The sequence below is a fragment of the Gavia stellata genome, chromosome 2, assembly GCF_030936135.1.
Source record: "Gavia stellata isolate bGavSte3 chromosome 2, bGavSte3.hap2, whole genome shotgun sequence".
Taxonomy (NCBI): Eukaryota; Metazoa; Chordata; class Aves; order Gaviiformes; family Gaviidae; genus Gavia; species Gavia stellata.
Genome location: NC_082595.1, coordinates 22,153,514 through 22,175,583, shown reverse-complemented (window position 1 = coordinate 22,175,583; position 22,070 = coordinate 22,153,514). Strand labels below are relative to the sequence as shown.

General features: G+C 43.9%; 1 protein-coding gene across 1 annotated transcript in view; it reads left to right on the top strand.

The window, feature by feature from the left end:
- Nucleotides 1-12,140: 12,140 nt before the first annotated feature.
- The window catches only part of VIT (vitrin), a 64,093-nt gene continuing 54,163 nt past the window's right edge, over nucleotides 12,141-22,070 (top strand). The window contains exon 1 of the mRNA XM_059835495.1: nucleotides 12,141-12,260. Coding sequence (XP_059691478.1) covers nucleotides 12,258-12,260 — 3 coding nt within the window. The 5' untranslated portion in view covers nucleotides 12,141-12,257. The remainder of the gene's footprint in view (nucleotides 12,261-22,070) is intronic.

Genomic DNA, 22,070 nt, shown 5'->3' with positions numbered 1-22,070 from the left:
AGTGTGTAGTTGGAGGGAGTGGGATAGCATACTGCAGTCCAGTCCCTGTTCTCAGTGCTATTATGCTTTTTTATCTTGTAAAAGTATTTCTTGTAGCAGAGACCAGAAAACAGGAAATCCCCCTTAAGACAGTGACTTTATTGCAGTGTGAACTACTCAGGCTTGCACCCCCTTGCAGGCTCTCTCTCTCCACCCCTATAAAACCTTCATTCTTTGCTGCACAGACTGACAAAATAAGAGAGATACAGAGTGTGCTCATCCAAGCACAGCCTATGGTTTGGCACTTTCCTCAGGAGAGAGAGACAGAGACAAAAATCCCTTCCCAAGGGTAGGGCTGGACAAGAACATCATCCTCCTGCTACCCTGGTGAACGCTTTCATCCCTGGGCAATAATGAAAAAGGTGGGTAACACTACCACGTCTGTATTTTCAACTATCCTGAGCTAAGCCAGCCTGGCAAGCCAGGTTCTCTTGGAATGCTGTGTGTGTCCCTCTGCCTACCTCTCAAATTGCTAAAGGCTTAGAGTCTGAACCTTCTCAGTACATCAACAAATGCAAAGGATTTTTTCAAGCACTTCGGGAATTCTGCAGACCAAAGTGGAGGTGCCTGCAGGGTCAAATAGGTCTGTGTCTAGTATATGGTCTGAAGTGCCTAATTTCTGTCTGCAGCAAAGACTCCACAGTAGATGGCCCCCGATCCCTTCCTGCATTGATGATCTGGGAATATGGAAAGCTACAATGCTGTGCAACTGGAAAAAAAAATACCTCCAAGGCCCTCATGTTCAGCACATAGTCCTGCTTTCTGGGAGATGGCAATTAGGTGATTCCAGATGAAGCAGGCTAAAAGCTGAAAACGGGATCTTCTCCAGAAGAACAGAGTAAAGGTACTACTGGATACACATATACACAGACCTTAGTGCTAGAAGACTCTTATAAAACTTCATATACCCACATTCAGATTAAGAGAGGGAGCTAAGTGAATTGCACTGACTGCAGGAAAGAACAGGAGCTTGTCATCTGGGCCTATGTTTTTATCTACAGCTTTGAGTACACAAATATGTATTTAATACATATTTAAAACAAGTTTAATTTTGGGGCTGGATTATTTTTTTTTTTAATCTGTCTATATAACAATAGCTCGTCATAAAAGGGAAGCAAGAATGTGTCCTTCTTGATGTGCAGGAGAAACACAAGAAGAAATTTAAGATTCAAGGGATGTCCAAATAGTAATACAAGAAGAACACAGAACAATAAGAAAAGTACTAAATGGAAAGTAATAATCCCATTGCAAATACAAAAATCAGGGCCACACTGAATGACAAAAATAAAGAAAAACAACTGTCTACCAGCTGTCTGTGCCAATAATCATCATCTTTAATGCTCATTGAATGAGACAAAAGCCCTTTGGGGATAACAAACACAGAGCATTTAATTACATAATAGGATGTAACCTAGTAAAATGGGAGTGGAAGGACTTGCAGAAATCACTGCAATAAACACCCTCCCTAGCTGATATTTGACAGCCTCCTGTAGCCTTTGACACTGTACGGCAGCCAGCCTGGCTGCTGGAAAGTACCACCGCTTGAGCAAAGCTGGGATGGTCCTGGAGGGTGTGCATGTGGCTGGAGGCACATCAGGCAGGTCCAGCACAAGGTCAGTGCAAGCTGCCCAAGCAGGAGGCAGGCGCCTGTGTGAGTGTCACATCTGCTGCAATATTTCCAAAAGGAAGAATGAAATTAAGAATAATGTTTGGCAACACAGATGAGAGTGTAAGCATGTCTTGGTGATGTGACCTGGCAAAACCTTACCATGCGACAAAGATATATTTCAAATGGATTCATATCATATAACATTCATACAGAGAAGTGGGAGAAACTTAGTGAACCCAGGGTATGCTTCTCACCACTGGTAAACTGCTGTATCAAATGAACAGAACTAACTTCTCTGCGAACAAACTAGCCAATGTGACCTGTACATGGATTTAAAGGGAATGGAAAACAGGCTTTAGCTCATCCTTCAACGATACCACGTTACCTGACAAGCCAGCCCTCAGCTTCCTTTGCTGAAAGGCAGTCAAGTACAGCAGTGTTACCATGTGTCCTATAAGAAAAAAACAACCCAGGCAAAAGACCAGTTCAAGTTTAAGTCCTAGCTCCAGAGATGAGACCCACATCTCCCCACAATTTGGGGGAGACATTACCAGACCATTTCCCATCCTTGGAGTCATGGCAAGGGAAAATGTTCACTCTTGGAAAGCTGATACATCTTATTCTTTGAAAGATGCTATACATTCTTGAAAATACACATTCTTGGAAAGATAAATTACCTTAATGTCATGGGATGGACAGGGAGTCCAAAGGAGAGAGGGTAGAGCGTCATGAACGTCACTGATCACTGTCTGACTATCAAAGCACAAGAACACCTTGGCAAGTCGAGGAAGTCTTGGATCAGACATGCAATGTATAAAAGGATAAAGAAAATAGGCTACCAGGACAGTAAAATTGCTGTGCTTATCTCGTATTTTACATTTTCCTGGGATGACACAATCCAACTGAGGCATGCAAACGTCTGCAAGGACCGGAGGTGTAGCACAGTGTATTTGCCCTCCAAATCGCTTTCGTAGATTGGCAGGCTGGGAGTGCAGGTTAGACCTGTGTCTAGAGAGATGTGGTCTATTTGGTGAGCCAGTTCAAGCAGTACTGTAGCTATCTTTTCTTTGGAAGACAAATGTCACTGCTAGACCTTGGCTAAATTCACAAGAAGGTCTTAAACATTTCAGCTTCTGAAAGAAGTCAGAGCTTTTACAAGAAGTGGAGCACATGGGCTCAGAATGTGTGGGAAAAGGTGACTCTCTCTTAGAGGGCTGTGAGGAAAGACCAGGCTAGCACTAGGATAACTAGTCAGGTAAGCCTGCAGATAAAGGAGCGGAAAACCTTGACATCAAAATTTACAACTGAGAAGAGCAAGGCTCTGTCAACTTCTGGGCTGCAGCAGCGTTTAGCAGACTTGAGTCTTCCTCAAGTTAGTTTAGCCCTCCTGCTTGCTTATGCCCCGCTCACTGGTTCTGCATAATGGTTGCTGGTGCACACCCATATCTCTGTTATTTGCTGTGACCCTGAGGAGAAATGGCATCCCAGTTTCACATTTCCAGTCTAACAGAAATCCCATGTTTCAAGATTCGTGTTTGCAGCTTGTTTTATTGCCACATCCCATATTATACCCAATAGGCACTATTGGTAGGTGCTTTGGCAACAGATAAGGAAGAGCACAGCCAACAACCAGAAAGTTAGCATGGGTAAATACAACACCAAAACACTTTCTAATAAGAATTCTTCCTGTGAAGTAGGCACAATTTTTCCCAATTGCTTTTCCTCATCCAACCTACTATGAAAATGGAGCATCATCACAAAATAGTGAAACATGGGGAGTTCCCACAATGTTAGCTCTTACCAGTTCTGCCCATGAAGATCCTGTTAAGCATTTAGCACACTAGGAGCAAAGAATAGGCCTAGCATATGCATCAGAAAACCACTACTGAGAGTAACCTCAAGTCCTCCTGCAAAGTCTTCCTGAAGTCCTCCTGCAAAGAGAACATGGATTTGGGGGCATTCCCCCTTTACAACCATATGCAATGGAAATTAAGTGAACAGTCTTAGTTATATTGCCACAATCTATATCTGGGACAATACTTCTGGCCTCATAAAACTAAATTCTCCAAATAAGACACACTCAGTGAATCTGCTCAATAACCTAAAGACTTTTCCCTAATGCCTCCATCTGCAAAATCTGGAATTGTACTTCGCTCAGCAAGTTCAGCTGCAGTTCAGTGGGCACAGTCAGCTCTAGGGATGCTCAACATATGGTCTCTCAGCTGTAGATCCCGAAGGTTTTTAATGAAGATGACATGCCTCAGCTGCCTCTAATCCTGAAGAATCTGATTGCTTTCTGCATAGCAGAATTCATCCAAAGCACTTCTGCCATGAAAAAGTCAGGTTTATCTTGTTTTTTAATATGGGATCTTGCACAGTAAGCAAAGTAAAAACTAGCTGTAGTCTGGGCAGTCGCAGTTATTAACAGTGTTGAAATTATTTTCTCTAGTTAATCACAACAGCAAGTTTTCCTCATTTGTTGATCTTGAGGACTTACAGCATTTCACTGACCTACCTAATCTTCAAAGAGCAGCAATGCCCTAACATACAGCTGACCATAGGAAGCCCCCATTTTGAATTGACCATTTTCATTCCTTAGGATAAGGACAACACAGCAAAGCAAGCTTTTCCAGACTCCCCAGAAGAAAACCAGCTCATTTCATTGGTCTGTAAACCCCTGTATTAGCCCAGGCTACAGAGGATGAAGGACCGGACCATCGGGCAGCAAGGGGGCATGCTCCCTGCCTCTGGCTGTCATACAAGCCCTTACTTGACACCTGGATAAACCCAGCAAGGATTAAGTACACTCAGCAGGGCCAGGAAACTAGCCTGGTCTGTGTGGCTGGTCTCCCCCTTCAGCACTGCTTTGACTTAGTCACAATTATTTCAGGCTTTGTTAACCAGGCGTGGGTTGATTTGACTTGCTCAGCAACAAGCTTAAAAAACAAATAATCCAATTAATGAAAGAAGCAGAGTGTAAAAGTGTTTGGAAAGGGTTGGGAAAGCCAGAAGGAACAGCCGGCATGTCGCTGGTGGGATGTGTCCCCCCAAACAAGGTTGCACAGAGGCCCCTTGTTAGCTTGGCCGGGGAGAGCAGCATGGCTGCTCTTTGAACCCCGCAGTCCTCAGACCGTGACATTTCACTGGAACTCAGAAAACCAAGGCGGGGGGGGACAAAGCCCCATACGCCTTGCAGACATTCTGACTTGCAGTTAAACAAACTCCAGAGACAAATGCTAACATTTGCAACTGCTGCCCACTTCCGATCCTACAACGACATCTCAGCAAGGGCTGATATAAATCTTCCCTCTAGCTCATCAACGCAGCCTTCGTTAGGCAACAACAAAGAAATGTCAGAAGTGATTTAAGAGTATATCTTTAGCCCTGAAATGAGTGTTTGTGCTTAGGCTGAGGGTGGAGAGGGGAGTGGGAAGAGGAAGATTGAGGAGTGTTCACAATTATTCACTTTGCAACCGCGGAATATATGCGTAGGGCTATTCATTCGAAATGTTGTCGTTGATAATGGCATTCAGCTGCAGAAATCCCTAAATATCATTTAGAGAGACAACTCCTCTGCCCATCTGGAGTGATGAAAATTCAGGGCTTTGGCTCAAATTCCTGTACCACTGCTCCAGTCCTGACCCTCATTGTGTAAAACCTTGTGATTAAGAAACCGTGTGACTGCCATAAACCCCACCATTGATGCTCTCCTTCAGAAAGGGTCATCACAAACATTATGCTTTGCAAATCCAGGGCAAAAATCCCCCCAGCCCTGAGTAATGGCTCAGCTTTGGTGTTTATGGCCACAGCAGTTTCGAGACATGACTGTGTCTGTAAGATTGGCTGTTAAGGTGTTGAGGAAAACCCAAGGTCTTCCCCAACAGCTACATTTGTTCCTGCCAGACCCAAGCAGCCAGGATCACGCCTGCATCCTCCATACAGCTTCTCCCCACGGTGCTGAGGGAAGGAGAAACAGAGGGCATCAGAGGGCAAACATCCCCTCTCCCTTCTCCATCATGCCCTTGCTTATGGGTTTATGTCTGTCCCTTGAAGCAGGGGCAGAAAAGGTCATCCCTTTTCATCCTAGAGATATGGGACAGAAATCCTATTTCCTTGAAAACAGCAGCAAACTGATTAATTGTAACTCACAAAGATTTCATCCACAGTGTCTCAAGATGAGGTCAAGTCACAAAACAAGTGAAATGTTTAAAGACAGGAGGACACCAAGGCCAAGTGCTTAGGCGCTGCAGGATAAGGTTAGTCCCTCTTACGGAAATTCTTGTGCATAAAACTGTTCTCAGACTTCTTAAAGTTTTGTAGATTAGGAACAATAACCACTGTCCAATGATAGCCATACTCTCCAACAACCATTTATGGCATAGAAACTCATGAAACTTGCACGCACCACCTCTGCCATCCCACTGATGGGGTCTGTGGGACCGCTCTTGGTCCAACCTGTTGATTTCCACTCTATACACTAGTTGATGGCAGAAACAATGATGTTGCAAATCTCTTCTGAAATACCAGCCCAAGCACTAACCTCTAGTTCCTAGGAACCATCTATTTCATAGCAACTGACTCCATGGAGATTCACTTGCACTGTCACAGTTTCCTACAGATGAAACACCAACGACATCACAGAATGTCTTCAAAAACTCTTTCAAACAAAAGAAAAATACAGAGAGAGGTAAATGAAATCTAACATTTGTACCAGTTTCCTCAGTTACAGGTGCTGCTACGTTCCTGGTCACCCATTTTCTGAACACTGCTTGTTTGCATGTCATCGTGTGCATGCACCGCTCTTGTAGAAAAGAGGACATGATGATGGAAAAAGCTGGTGCGCAGAGGGTCATACTCGCTTTTCTTTTGAAGTGCATTTATCAGTTGTCTTTCATTTCTTGGTTCTCTTAGCGGACGCCAGCCTGATTTTATGCCCCTGACTCTATGACCTTCAGAAAGTCCAGCCTTAGAAATGTGAAACAAACTAAACAGGGAGTTTACTCAAAACTTCCCATAACTAGGCAGAGTTGTTTGGCAAACTGCATCCCTCACAATAACACGAATTCCTTTCCCCCCCTGCATGTGAAAATAAACAAACAGAGCAAGAAACTAAAAGCAATTACTTAACTGCAAATCAACCCAATTTATTACATGCAAATCAGTACTTGTTTTAATTTTCTTACTCATTCTTGTAAATGGACTTTTTACTAGATGATGAAAGGTATTCACTTATTGAAAGGAAAAAAGAAAGCTGTAAAGCATTAATTTTGTGAAAACCAAAGAAATTTACTTTAGAGCAGCAGAAGCTTTAAAATGTGATTTACCCAAAAAACACTGTCTGCTTAGCTGGACAAGAACAGCTGGATGGCAACAATTATATTTCTTAAAAATAACCTGCATTTGCAGGTTTCTTTACAGGCTTTCCCGTGAAAGACAAAGTGAGCTTCTGATGGCATCCCGTCAGGCATCTGTGCTCCTTTAAGTATTGATGCAGAGTATATATACAAGCTATCCCAGTCCGTGGCAAAGACAGCTCGATGACAGAAAGCCCGTGAGGAGGGCATGGTGAGAGGGGAGCTCAGCAGACACAGCGGGGGCTGAATGCAGAACCACTGCGCGATGCACCAGGGTCCTCAACAGCCACTATTTACAACTTGTTTGGGCTGTCAGCAGCAGCTCCACCACACCAGAGCAAGCAGCCAAGGCAACCAGTGAGCTGTAACGTGGGGTAGCGTGTAATATTTAACATCGCAGCTGACACAGCTTGGTTACATACTTTATTAGCTCGCTCAGGAGGGCAATGCATCATTTTATGTGGCTCTGCAGGCCTGACACCTCCTTCTCTTACACTGGCATGAATCAGGATCGTCTCCTCTGTTCTCCCTGCAAGTACATTATGCAAGCACAACATGCAGGACGCGTTTCTCACTGATCATAAATGTCTTTCATTTAATGGTAAGGGACTCACAGAAACCACCACCAGCACTGAACAGCCTAAGATAAACTCACCATGGAGAGTTTAAAGCAACTTTGGACTGCTCTGCCTCAGTGAAGCAGAAACTGAAACAAGATCCAGACACACCAAGGTATGGCTGTAGCTGTAACTCACCAAAATTAACACAACATGCCTCTCTCAGCCTTCCTCTGACCTTAGTTATTACCTGGCCTTCTCCTTGGGACTTCCAAACCCCTACCAGGATGCTACAGAAACCATTAGGATTTTGCAAACCAATGTCCAAGCACTGACCTCAGCACACAGCACAGCACGGGGTTGCAGGGCTTGTGGGTGCAGCAGCAGGAAATATTTCCCTTTTGCCTGGACCTGAGCAACTCCTTCCCCAGCACACACATCTTCACAGCATGTATCTGCAGAGCCCTGGATGTCTCTGGGAACCGTGAGGACCGCGGGCATCCCTCACAGGTCTGGGAAACCAAGAACCTGTCTGCAACATCTTTTTTTTTTGTTGCTGGATTAAAAAAAGGCAATTGCCTCATACATTCCTACCTCTTCTTCTAGCCATCAGTTTTCAAAGTTGAGCCATTAGCAGAAGAGCTCCCCTACTACCGTCAATCCAAACAAAGCAGACTGGGTTAAAGGACAGGGCTCTCCTACAGCAGCTTCATTTGCTCATGTTTGGGAAGGCAAGGGCTGGTCAGGCCGGCCACAGGGTGGTAATTGGCAGCTGGAGATGGCAGCAAGCAGCTGCGGGAGATAACCACCTCTTAGATGCCTTTTGTGGAGCAAGCCCTGGGAGGTAGGCTCCTGGTCTTTCTACAGATATGTGTCCTCTCTGTATCTTCAGTAACCCAAGCACCTTCTCAAACTCAGTTCTGTAAGCGCTGTGCTTCTCACCTTTCTTTTCTGCAAAAGCTGTTTGCCTTTCTTTTCTTCTGACACTTTATAAGAATATGCATGTAATTTAATTTTCTCTCTCCCAAAACCATTTTTCACTTTCTTTCATTGTTTGCCCTTCTTTGAAAAGAGCTTTGAGAACCTAAGGCAGAAAATGTCATTTATTAAAGTAGTTTGAAAGCATTTACAGTATTTTCCATAGTATAAAACACTCTGAAGAGTTAGGAAGCATAAAATGTAGAGGCTTTCCTCTTACAATTCTTATGGAGATTTAATGCTGGCAATTATAAGAATGCAAATGGTATTTCCAGCTTAAATGTGCTTGTGACTAAGTAATTTATTAGAAGTAATTTACTTAATTTGGGGATCAAAATGCAGAGCTCACCTCTATGTTTGTGGCACTGGAGGCAAGGAACAGAGGATACAGCTTATTCAGAGATTTATTTTTGTAATAAGATTTGAAGAGTTCTTTTTTTTCCTTTTAAATGTAACAAAAGAGCAGCATTTCTTCTCAAGGCTTGATTTCAGAGAAGGATTTAAAATTGCATTGGATCTTTCTGTGGCTGTTAAAGGCATCACAGAAGAAAGATGGCTCACCTTTGCTATTCTATTTCTACATTACTGAGTTTATAGTTAATTGAATTGCTACAGCGTGGAGTGATGTTTATGCATACTGTCTGTTTTCTGCTTTTTTAAGTGGAAATGAATCGTGAGAAATTACTGGCTTACAAAAAGTATAGATACAGGCTACTGCACTGCAGAAACTTGTGTCTACATGTTTGGACCTTAGGGTACACCTCATTGCTCTATATGGCTGGAAATGCCCCAAACAACTTGATGCTTGGATAAAATGGTAGAAATGGGCAGCAAAAAGGGTCATAGCAGTTCTCCACAGCCTGCGCTCCCCAACCCTGACCCGTTTGCACACATACTACAATAAAAGCTTAGTCACAAATATCCTGAGCAGGAGGAAGAGGTGTGAGTTTCCTGCTTACATCCCTTCCCCACAGCCCCCTGGAGTGGCAGAGCTGCTGCCGGCTCAGCCAACCCAGGCAGAAAGCAGCGTTTCCGATGTCAGGCTGGTTCACATACAGCCGAGTAATTTTTTGAACATGTTGTAGTGACTGGTAGTAGTCTGGAGCTTCAGTACCTTCACAAGGCAATGAACACCTTGGTGGCGACCAGTTAAGGCAACACCAAAAACACTGTCTCACAGAATCACAGAATCATTAAGGTTCGAAAAGACCTGTAAGATCAAGTCCAACCATCAACCAACACCACCATGCCCACTAAACCATGTCCTGCAATGCCACGTCCACACGTTCCTTGAACACCTCCAGCGATGGTGACTCAACCACCTCCCTGGGCAGCCTGTTCCAATGCTTCACCACTCCCTCAGTAAAGAAATTTTTCCTAGTATGCAGCCCCAACCTCCCCTGGCGCAACTTGAGGCCATTTCCTCTCGTTCTATCGCTAGTTACATAGGAGAAGAGACTAACACCCACCTCTCTGCAACCCCCTTTCAGGTAGTTGTAGAGAGCAATGAGGTCTCCCCTCAGCCTCCTCTTCTGCAGACTGAACAACCCCAGTTCCCTCAGCCGCTCCTCATAAGACTTGTGCTCCAGACCCCTCACCAGCTTCATTGCCCTTCTCTGGACACGCTCCAGCACCTCAATGTCCTTCTTGTAGTGAGGGGCCCAAAACTGAACACAGGATTCGAGGTGCGGCCTCACCAGTGCGGAGTACAGGGGCACGATCACCTCCCTGCTCCTGCTGGCCACACTATTTCTGATACAGGCCAGGATGCCGTTGGCCTTCTTGGCCACCTGGGCACACTGCTGGCTCACATTCAGCCAGCTGTCGCCCAGCACCCCCAGATCCTTTTCCACCAGGCAGCTTTCCAGCCACTCTTCCCCCAGCCTGTAGCGTTGCATGGGGTTGCTGTGACCCAAGTGCACGACTCTGCACTTGACCTTGTTGAACCTCATACAATCAGCCTGGGCCCATCGATCCAGCCTGTCCAGATCCCTCTGCAGAGCCTTCCTACCCTCGAGCAGATCAACACTCCCTCCCAACTTGGTGTCATCTGCAAACTTGCTGAGGGAGCACTCTATCCCCTCATCCAGATCATCGATAAAGACATTAAACAAGACCAGCCCCAAAACTGAGCCCTGGGGGACTCCGCTTGTGACCGGCCACCAACTGGATTTGACTCCATTCACCACAACTCTCTGGGCTCGGCCATCCAGCCAGTTTTTAACCCAGCGAAGAGTGCACCTGTCTAAGCCACAAGCCACCAGTTTCTCCAGGAGAATGCTGTGGGAGACAGTGTCGAAGGCTTTAGTAAAGTCCAGGTAGACAACGTCAACAGCCTTCCCCTCACCCACTAGGTGGGTCACCTGGTCATAGAAGGAGATCAGGTTGGTCAAGCAGGACCTGCCCTTCATGAAACCATGCTGTCTGGGCCTGATCCCTTGGTTGTCCTGCACATGCCCTGTGAGCGCCCTCAAGATGAAACTATAATCTTCCCCGGTACTGAGGTACCGCTGGAAGTGAGAGGAGCAGAGGAATGGGGCAGGGATGGGGAGAAAGGCAAATGCTGGCGTTTCTGCCAGTCCACTGGGGTCTGCGTGCCCGGGGAGGCCCTTGCATCGCTCTACACCCTCCTTGTATCCACATCACAGGTCCCTGTCATGCTTTAGCCCTAGCCAGCAACTAAGCACCACACAGAGTGAGCCGCTTGCTCACTCTTCCCCCAGTGCGATGGGGGAGAGAATCGTAAAAAAGGTAAAACTCATGGGTTGAGATAAAAACAATTTAATAGAACAGAAAAGGAAGAAAATAATAATAATAACGATAAAAGAATATACAAAACAAGGAATGCACAATGCAATTGCTCACTACCCACTGATCGATGCTCAACCAGTTCCCAAGCAGAGGCCATGCCCCCCACCAGACCAGCTCCCCCCATTTTTCTTTTGTTCAGCATGATGACATATGGTATGAAATATACCTTTGGCCACTTTGAGTCAGCTGTCCTGGTTGTGTCCCCTCTCAGCTTCTTGTGCACCTCCAGCCTCCTCACTGGCAGGGCAGTATGAGAAGCTGAAAAGTCCTTGATATAGTGTAAGCAGTGCTCAGCAACAACTAAAACTTCAGTGTGTTATCAACATTATTCTCATCCTAAAGCCAAAACACAGTACTATACCAGCTACTAGGAAGAAAATCAACTCTATCCCAGCTGAAACCAGGACAGCTCCCAGGTGTCTTATGCCCCCCAGCAGCTTACCTCTGCCCCATCCCTTCAGCAGGACCCCGATTTTCCCCTCCCGTTTCCCCTTTGCCTCCCCCTGCTCTGCCAGCCCCCAGCACCAGGACCATACAACCTCTCTCCTTTCTTTCCCAACTAAATTCAACCTTGCTGAAACACGGGACAGTCTGTCTCCACAACGCATACCGTCCCCCAAGGAAGGTTTTGTCAGCAGCTGGATCCGCACAAAGAGAGGTTTATACGGGTGCAGCACCACATAGGACTTCAGGGGACCTTGTGTATTCCCACCCCATGCTGAGATACCCCATTCCTACACAGGCACATGGGCATGCAACCCCACTCCCCCCCTCCACCAGCTGTATCCCTCCTGGAAATTTTGCCTCCTTGGAGGCAAACGGGCCTCTACAAGCACAGTGGGCAAGGAGACCCTGGAGGGGGGCCAAGCCACCGCCACTCAGCTGGGAGAGAGCGATGTAAGCCCTTACATGGTGAGCTTTTGCACAGGGGTGCGTGCAGAGGGGCTTTTCATGAGCTCTGGCAAATACCTGTTTTGAAAGATACATACCAGTAAAGAAAATACATTAATCCACCCATTAAACACACTGGCAGTTCTGGCCCTGTTGCATGTTTGGACACTTCTGCTTGCCAGAGCAGCACTCTGATTTCTGCATGTTGCCTCCAGAAAAAACCTGCATTTTGAACAGTCTTCAGTGCCGAGAGCCAAAGCTGGAGAAGACAAGGATAATGGCACCACAGAGGGGATGCATTCAGTTGCTGGGAGGCAGCCACAAGCTCTCTGCTGTGAAGTGGCTTTTACTGGCATCACCTCCTTGCTCTGACACCTGATGCCCTACAGAGCGTAAACAGAAAACACATCGGGAAAATAGTTAGGAAGAACAGACAGAAGACTGTTACTGGGTTTACATTTTCCAGGCCTGATTTGCAGTGAATAGTCGAGCTTTACTGCCAAGGTAAGGGGCACTGGGATCCAGAGTGAGACCTGGTATTCTTGGCAAACTGAATTAACAGTGGCAGTGATAGCACATGGCTCACACTGGCAGTACGCAGATAGGGGAAGCACGCTGAAAAAGCCATTTGTGTTTTCTGAGAGCTGTGGTCCTCATCTGTAAATTTCAGCACTGAATCCAGCACTGCTGAAACTTTTGATTAACAAAGAGCACTCTCCTAAACAGATGACTTTACTGCTCATACAAGGAGCTTTATGCTGATGAATCAGGTTCTATATGAGGTAGTAGAGCAATGAAATATATCCCACTTACCCTGGGAAGACTCAATCCTCACCTACACTGGATTCAAGATGAACAAAATCCGTATGCTGCACTTCCAACAGACCCAGTTCTGTTCGATCACCATCCATTTTTGTTTGCAATAGCTGCAAGTTCTGCCAAAAGAATGGTTCTTAAAATAGATTTCCATTGTGGCGATCACTTGGTTTCTGAGAGCAAACTGGTGAGATGATACAAACATCACAGTCCAATCCCATAACGTCACAGCTTTTGAAGTTGGTTACACCCCTTCAGATAAAAAGGCCTGTGGCCATAATCAGGGCAAACACCTCCCGAGCAGCCGCCCTCAACATTTCCTGATCCCAAAAGTGATGGGGGCTGTCTCAGCCTCAGCATTTACTGTTCACTTTATGTTTTAATACAGCATTTGTGGCAGCCTCTGTTCTAAATCTGGCATTGGGAATATGGGGCATAAGAGGTATGGGTAGATTCAGGTGTGTGGTAAAAATGATGAAGATTTCTTGATGCCCACGACAGCTCCCTGTTGTATTTCAAGTGCAAGTATGTCCTCTGACTGTTTTCTTTTTTCCTACAGAGATATATCTTGAAATAATTAAAGGAAAGCAATATCTGAACATTGCTTCTTTCTGCTACAGTCCAAGGTCTATACGCAAACCCAGCTGACTTGTTGGTCCTAACTAGTATTGTCTGCATGCCCACAGTTAATGCACTGCACATTAAATCTCTCTCAGAGTACACAAACACTCTTTACAGATAGTAGTAACTTCTGAGTTTGCTCAAATGCCTTGTTAGATTCTCTTTCCAAGCCCGAGTTCACTTTTCTTTATGTCTTTTGATTATTATAGAGGCGGATGAGGTCAAAAGTTTCCAAAAGTGACTGCACAGAACTTAAAAAAAGAATTAAATCCGTGACAGTTAAAATCATCAATGCTCAATTGGAAAGGCTCAAGCTCTCCATGTATCAGTCACAGAAAAGGGTCCCTTTCCCATTTCCTACTATGAACCCTCATTTTTTTGAGCCTGCCCAGCTGGGACAACAGGCTACCCGGCCAGACCCCATTCCCATGCCATACGCTGCAGGAGATCGAGGGCAAGGGGCTTATCAGCTCTCGCTTGAATATTGTCTCCTGGCAAACCCGAAAAGGCTAACTTTGTCACCGTTTGTCCCTCCCTCCCTTCCCTGTGGGGCAAACAAATCAACCTGAGGCTTGGGGCCTACTGACAAAGCCCAGCTTCTCTATGGTCTCAGGAAACACGGCTGATGCCATTTTCACTGAGAAACACCCAATGGGTCAAATTTACACAGTGTAAGTTTGGTATCCATCCACTTAAGCCAAGCACGCCAACATTATGCATTCATTTGGCCCATGAGGTCTCCTCATTCATAAAAAGAAAAAACAGATGCCTGGCTACCCAATTGCTCTAATTATTTAAAGAAGTTTCTGATGCTGGCAACGGCTACAGCATACATAATTCAGCCTCCTTACCTTTCTCAAACACAAGACAAACACATCAGTGTATTTTATGTAAGCCTTCCAGGACATTGGTTGTTTTATTTACCTGAGGTTAGTTTAGATGTGAGTGCTTTAAGCAGCTAAAGCCAAACAATGTTAACCCCCTACTTGCCTTGCCAATTATACTTTTAACTCTCTACTGTGTTCTCCCCATGCCTTGTTTTCTTCATGTATAAATGGTTTTCAAGCACAGATTACCTTAAGCTTACTAATGCGTAAGTTAATATTTTATTTCACAGAGCTTGAGAAATGTAGGAAAACTGCAGAATTTGAACTCCACTGCCACTTGTGAGGAGTTAACACTAACAAGTGCAGCCACACTGTCTTTGAACAGAGCCAGCACTGCCAGGCTGCGCATGACATCTTGGGGTGTTATAACTTGGAGAATATTCTGCTCTCTGATTCCTGTGGTAGTATGTGGTGGAAAAGACTTGAGGGTAATTGCTTGAGAGCAGAAAACTTGTTTCTTTCTGTTTAAGCACTTGGATAGGATTAGATGTGACATAGCTATGCGTTATCTTGCAGAAATCATTTAATTTGTCTGTGCTTTCTGTTCTTATATGCAGAGACAGGACTTTATAGTACTGGCTTACTAAGCCTGCAGTGGGTATCTGAGAAGAACAGTTTCTCTGTAACGATCACGGGCCAGTTAGCTCATCCCTGAATCACTTTGATTCCTTATACATTTCCTACTCGCAGCCTGGAGAGCAAATGATCTCATGGCTTTAAAAGTGTGACCCACAGCTCCACGCCAGAAAAGCAGCATGCACCTTGGGTCCCACAAGTGGGACAAAGACCCAGTGTGTGGGAGACTCTGCGCTTTTCCCAAAACAATTTCCCGACCAAATTTCAGATTTCTCTAAAAAGTTTGCAGGCATAGCTTGTTCAGTAACAGGTGAAGAGGATTTTCTTTGCGTATATCTGCACTGGTGGAGCCAGGAGTCCCTCCTGAGTGTTGGGGAGATGAGCATGATGGGTTGTGCTGCAGCACACACCTGCTCCACAGGATGTGTATACCAGTCATCACCTTGCACAGACCTCTCGGAAGCAATTTATGGCCTTTGAAGCCACCATCCTCTGCTCTCATTTAGATGTTGACCTATGTGAACCTACCTTGTGGTAAAATCTTTCTCTCTTCCTCTTTCTACAAAAGCTTGACCTGCTCATGTAAATCACTACAGAAAGGCCAGCTATGATCAAAAGATTATGGGTCAGGTCAGTAACGAACTTGGACTGAATTTGGACACCTAAGTCCAAAACTACACCTGTCCCTGATGGTGCCCAAATGGTTGTATATGGTCATATCATTGCCTGCCCTCAGCTCATGAGCATCAAACCTAGAACAGGTGGATTTATTTGCCATTTCCAAATAGGTGAGGTTTCCCTTATTTCACTTACTTACCTGTGCATCACTGCACACAGAGGGACGGAGACACAAGGGATCTTACATTTTTGTGTTGGCTGAAACATGTAACCCCACTAGTTATATTATAAACAAAACTTTGTTAAAAAATGTTGAAGTTAGGTTTGTAATGAGGATTAGATTAACAGAAGTGAGCTTCCCTTCAGTGAAGTCAGATTTTCAGCTGTTACCCAACATGGCCTTTACACAGCTGTTACCCAAAGCAATGTTTTTTAAACAAAAACTGTATACCTTAAAAATTCTTCATGACAGATGATTTCAAAATGAAGATTTATTTAAGGGACTGTGGCTAAGATCCATCAGCAAGTGTCTGGTCTTCCAGGTCTGCTGCTAACCCTGTTTGAAAACACCAAACCTCATTACTGAGTCTTGGCCGGATTATCTCCCCTGTCCACGCTGACATTGCTTACACACATTTGCTGTATCTCTCTCTTTCTGCTGTTTTATCTTCCAGAGTGTAGGTAATCTCTGAGTAGATCAAATTCAATGCAGTCACTACATTTTCCTCAAAAATGAAGAACCTTCTCAAGTTCTTTTTGAAATCAAAGCATTTTGACTCGCTGGTCCTGTTTGTTAGCTGCTTCATTAAGAATTTCAGGGGACAGGTTAGAGGTCTGCGTTCCTTTGCTTTCAGGCTTCATATTACAGTGTAAATAAAGCTACTCCGCATGTCAGTGCTATCCACTTGGAAATTAAAAGAGCAGCAATTTTGGTAAAATATTTTACTGAAGAGAGTTACTGAGCTGCTGCTGCTGTGCTGGAGTGAGGCTGTAATGTGCATTAGCCTTACTTACTAGGTGTCTATATGTATATATGTATATATGCATATCTATGTCATGCAGTAGTAAAGACTCTGCCCCTTGAAATTTGTCACCCACTCTAAGTGTGCATTCATACCTTTAATAATATTTTCAATGGATCCTGCTAAATCCTGCTTTACCTAGCAGGCAAATGAACATACGATGTAGTAAAACTTAAAAACTACCACCACAAACAGTACTACCAGTTAAAAGAAAACTCAAGTGGAGGCCTCTGTCTAGTAGCGATGGTGGGAGACATGAACACATCCAGATATGGAGCAGATGTCCATCCCCTAGACAATTGTTTTCAATACCTATTGTCTTCAAACTAGTGGCTTCTTGACTGCACGGTCAGCTCTTTTGTGAACAGATCTTTCCCTGTGGCAAATCCCAGCACCAAAGTGGAGCCACACAATGTGGCTCACTTCTTGCTCCCGCACTTTGTGTTGCCAGCTCTTGGGTGGCTGGAAATCGCTTCTGTCAGGAAAGAGCACAGGCAGCGACACTCAGAAATGTTGTGATAAAAAGAGACAGCCAGAGCCCTCCTCAGTGTTTTGTTTTGATACATTTTAGCTCTCCATTACACATGATAATGAGAGGCTGAATACCCTGGATAATAACAACCCTAGATAGTTTTTCTTTTTCTGCCCACTCAGTGCTTCTGCTCCGCGGTTCCCAGGATGCTAATTTCCAGGATGCCGAGTTAGCTCATAGGCAGCGATGCAGAAATGTGCCAGCCCACTGGCAGCATCCTTGACCCCAAGCCCCGAGCAGAGCCAGCAGGCTGGGAGAGCTCAGGTGGGCATAGCATGGACAGGGCTGCACCACTGCTGGGTTTCTGGAAGCAACAGAGCTGTGTTCACAGACCACTGCATTTGAGCTGAGTCCTGCCAGGTCCACGCTGGCCCTTTGCCCTTGATACAATTTACCCACAAATTCGATAATCTGTCCATGGAAAATGAGAAATGGATCTATCAGCTCTTTCTTTTGTAAAACTATCACCCTGCAGCAGCAACGATGAAGCACGACCTCGGTGTAGGTGCTGTCACTGTTACTTTGACACCTTGCTGACCACGTTCAGTATGCCAACAGGTACACCCCTCAATGAGCTGACACGGGTACCGGAAGCTGAAACTTAGGACTTCTTGCCTGTGCTGGTTATCCCGATCAGCTGCTGCTTCTGACATCTCAGCTCCATCACTCAGCACTAGTCCAGCTATTTCTATGCAGTCCTGTCGTGTGCTCTGTGGGCACAGCCTAAGCCTTTGCCATCTGACCATGTCTTGGTTTGCCAGAAGCTCGCTCCTCAGTACTCTCAGTTGCACTGGTTTGAGATCAAGAGTCTTCTTCGATAACCCACTGACCTGAGACTTTAAACCTATATAGGCATCTCAGCATGTACATAGATGCCCATGGATTTCTGAAAATAAACTACCTGAGTGGAAAATAAGTGGCTAAATACCAGTGAAGGTCTGTGCCCAAAAATTTTAGAGTATTTCTATCAGCATCTGCAGATAAGGAGTTATCGTGGGGACTTCAGACCTCCACTAGCACTGGGAAATGACACATAGCCACTTAGCTGCAAAACCCCAATATTTAGATGTCTGGCCCCTAGCACCTATGTACCTCTAAACTTCCAGTCCTAAGGTCTCAGTCCTTTTGCCGATGATTATCTAAATAAATAAACCTCACAAAGCCTTATGAACAGGGTGATGATTCTCTGAATGTGTTAACTTGAATTAATAGGTTGGTTTGTGGTTTTTTTTTAGTAGATCTGCTAGCCAGATCTGCTAACAGATTTGCTGGCTGGAGAGACTTTCTGCCAGTCCACTTCATTCTGCCTCACAAGGGATTACTATGGCAAGCCCAAACTTCTGTATTAAGAGAATTAAATGAATTATGGATCATTGTACCTTAGTAACAGTTGGGACTTCTTGATAAATCTCTGCTGATGTACTGTTTATTGATATGCTCAGCTGTTATACAGTTTCCATAAGTACTAGAGTAGAGATTCACAAATAACAGGTAATCACTTTCCCTTAAACCAAACACATTTACAGGATTATTAGATCAGAAGTAGCCAGGAACTACATGTCTTTCCAATGTGTCTTTTGAACTCTATCACCTCCTGCATTTATTCTAGATTTTTTTTTTCACCAATAATGATCTTAGATAAAACAATGTATGCTCACTCATACAAGTTATCTATACACCTCTGAATACCCAGGTGGAATTGCAGATTATAGTTTGCATTCCAGCATCCTGGAATATGATACCAGCCCTTTCTGTGATAATCTTGTAAATGCTGTGATCTTGATTGTCTCAATAAAATTTTCTTTGAGGAGAGCCATATACAGATACTTTAACAAGTTAATCATTTTCTGTATCATCTCATTGGGTGAGGTCACACTAAATGAGTGGTGGTTTAGAAGTCTTTGAGAGCATTTTATTAAATTCCCGCACCCAACTTCACCAGAAAGAAGTCCATGCTAACCCTCATCTCATACTTCTACCTCTCTGTGGCCAGACTCACAGACTTGCTCTGTTACTAATCCTTCAACTTCAGGGAAACTGCTTAAGGAATACAATGCTATTCACATGAGTAAAGGCATCACAGCCTATTACCTCTTCAAAAGCTATTTTTCTTCTTTAAATCTGACTTGCACCTAACTAATCTGGTATTTTTAATCTTTAGAGCTGTGTAGTTTACTTCTGGCTACTGGTTGTAGTCCTCTTACTACAGTGCTGAACTGCACAGGGAGGCTGAAAAAAATGCAACCAAAACATCAGTTGAGTAAAGCTTCACTTCCCAAAAGAGAAAAACTTGACAAATCTGACAGGCTAGTGCAAAAGGAGCATAGAAATCCCTACCAAAAATATGTGGGAGGGAACATATATTTAAAATAGGACCGCCTAATTCAACTGCTAAATCAGTGTAAGGAGCTCTGTACATCTGTGTGTGCTGGAGGGAGAGGGAGAGACAGAGGGAGGGAGAGACAGAGAGGGAGAGAGGAGCAGAGGGAGGGAGGGAGGAAGGGAGGAGAGCAATGTGCCTTTCACAGAGCTGGGAGCTTGATGGGAATGTTTGATTAGCTCCTCTCTGAAAGAGAAAAGGTGTCCAGGCCTCCCTCTGCTGCCTGCCTCTTCTTCTGTAGAATAATGTTGGCTGGAGTTTGGGGTACAGAAAAGCTTGGAAAAAATAGCACGTTCATACTGTGTGGAGAAAAGGAATAAAAAGTTGCACACCTCAAGCAAGGTAATTCTGATGTCATTTCTCTGCTATATTTATTTATGGGGGGAGAGGGGGGAGTTGCTTTTTTGCCTGTTGATAATAGTTAAATATTTTCACTGCTAAGAAACTGTAGGGACACAATTTTTTGTTTGACATTCCAGCTGTGTACATAGGATCAAAGAGCTAAGAAGATGAAAACATAGATGTAGAATGAAACTGTACTTTGAATTATATATACTTCATTAAGTATTTATAAAAGCATTAAACCCCTACTGTTAAAGTGGACACATATACTCACTGCCTGAACAGCAAGGGATTAACTATTTGATAAAGAATGGTGTGTGTTAGTCACACACCAATAGACATATATATGCCTACCATTTAGAGACTGTGTAATAGGTAATGCAACTTGTTCCCTAGATTTAAAACAGTTTTGCTTTCAAGAATTTTTCTTTGTCTCTTTGATCAATAGGAAGGTGTGTGTTGTATCATTAATTAGCACTACCTGAAACTGGGGAACACTAATCTCCAAGAGACAGAATGGAAAATGGTATTATCCCAGTGATATGTATTTATATGGTGTGAACTCTCTTGCTAGATGGATAGATACAGATGTGTGAACAGTACAGTAGCCTATCCTTTTGTGCTGAGTGCTTGTTTTGCTGGTGAGGCTCCAAAAATGAATAGCATTGTCAAGCCTGCCACAGCCGTTCAGCTTTCTGAGGAGAGATTAGAGTCTTGATAAAGCTCTTCAAAATGCAGTTTCTCTAAGACTAGTATGAACATGAACCAAATGCCCCAAGCAAACTTTCAACCCTAGTTAATATTTTGTTCCTAAAGTTTATGGGAACTATACCACATCCAGAGCAAAAAAAGAATTACAGATTACAGAGGCAGATCCTTCTTGGAGCACACTCCTTTTCATCTAACTTCTCCAAAATTTAAACAAAACACCAAAAACAAGCAAGCACACACAGAGAAAAAGTAATTTAGATGGCTTTTATAATACAATTGACTGAGAACAGCAATGGAGTCATATTTGTTTATCGCTTGTATTTTTACCATATACATCGTAAAGTTAAAAACAACTTGCATTTGACTACGCTCAAAGAATGTCTATATTATTCTGTGATCTGTAGTACCATGTTCTTCAGACATTATTCAGTTCATCACTTGAATGACAGTCATGGCTGTAAGACTGGTCTCTTTCAGAAATGCAAAGAGAGCTCAAGCAAAAATAAATGCATTACACACGCACATTACTTTTGGAATATTAAATTAGTATCTTATTTTCAACAGACTTATTTTGCTTGCATATTTTATCTAATCCTTCAAGTTGCTGGGGTTGTTCTCAGTGGGATGACAGAAAAGACTTCCCGTTCTTCTGTTATTCGGGACATAAGAAATTTTTTTTTAAAAAGAAAACTCGACTGTCCTGCCAATAGAATTGAATATTGCTTTGCGTTTCCACCTGTAGTACGAATGTTATGTTCTTAACTTGCTCACTACTTTGTGTAAGACACTTCTTTCCCTAGTAGTATTCTTACACATGACTTACCACTGGCTGGTTGAACCAAGTAGTTTTACTAGCTAAACCAGGTTTTCTCACACTTGGGATGCAAGAAAGATATGCCATGTGGGTTCTCTTGTGTCTAATAAGAATGAGATCCTACCAAAGTCTTTCCTTTAGTGGAGACATTAACAAGATGTTGCCTCTTCATTCAGCTACTTACTTACTTTCACAGGAGTAGTGGGAAATTAATTTTTACACTCCCTTTTGTCAAACTTGATTAATTGGAATATTTCTAAAAGGGTACTGCCTAAGCCACAGTGTGAACACAGAAGCTGGGAAAACACCTAATTACTTCATCTGAAACAACAGAATTATTTATTATTTCTGGCCATTGCTTTTTAGAAAACATTGCTAAAAATAAACTTGAAGTTTATGCAACAGTGGCATCAAAGACTTGACTGTACCTGGTCTGCCTGGAGAATTTTTAATTTTTCCTTTTCACCTCTGAGCCACAAACAAAGGTCTAGACAGAAAACACTGCCCAGTAG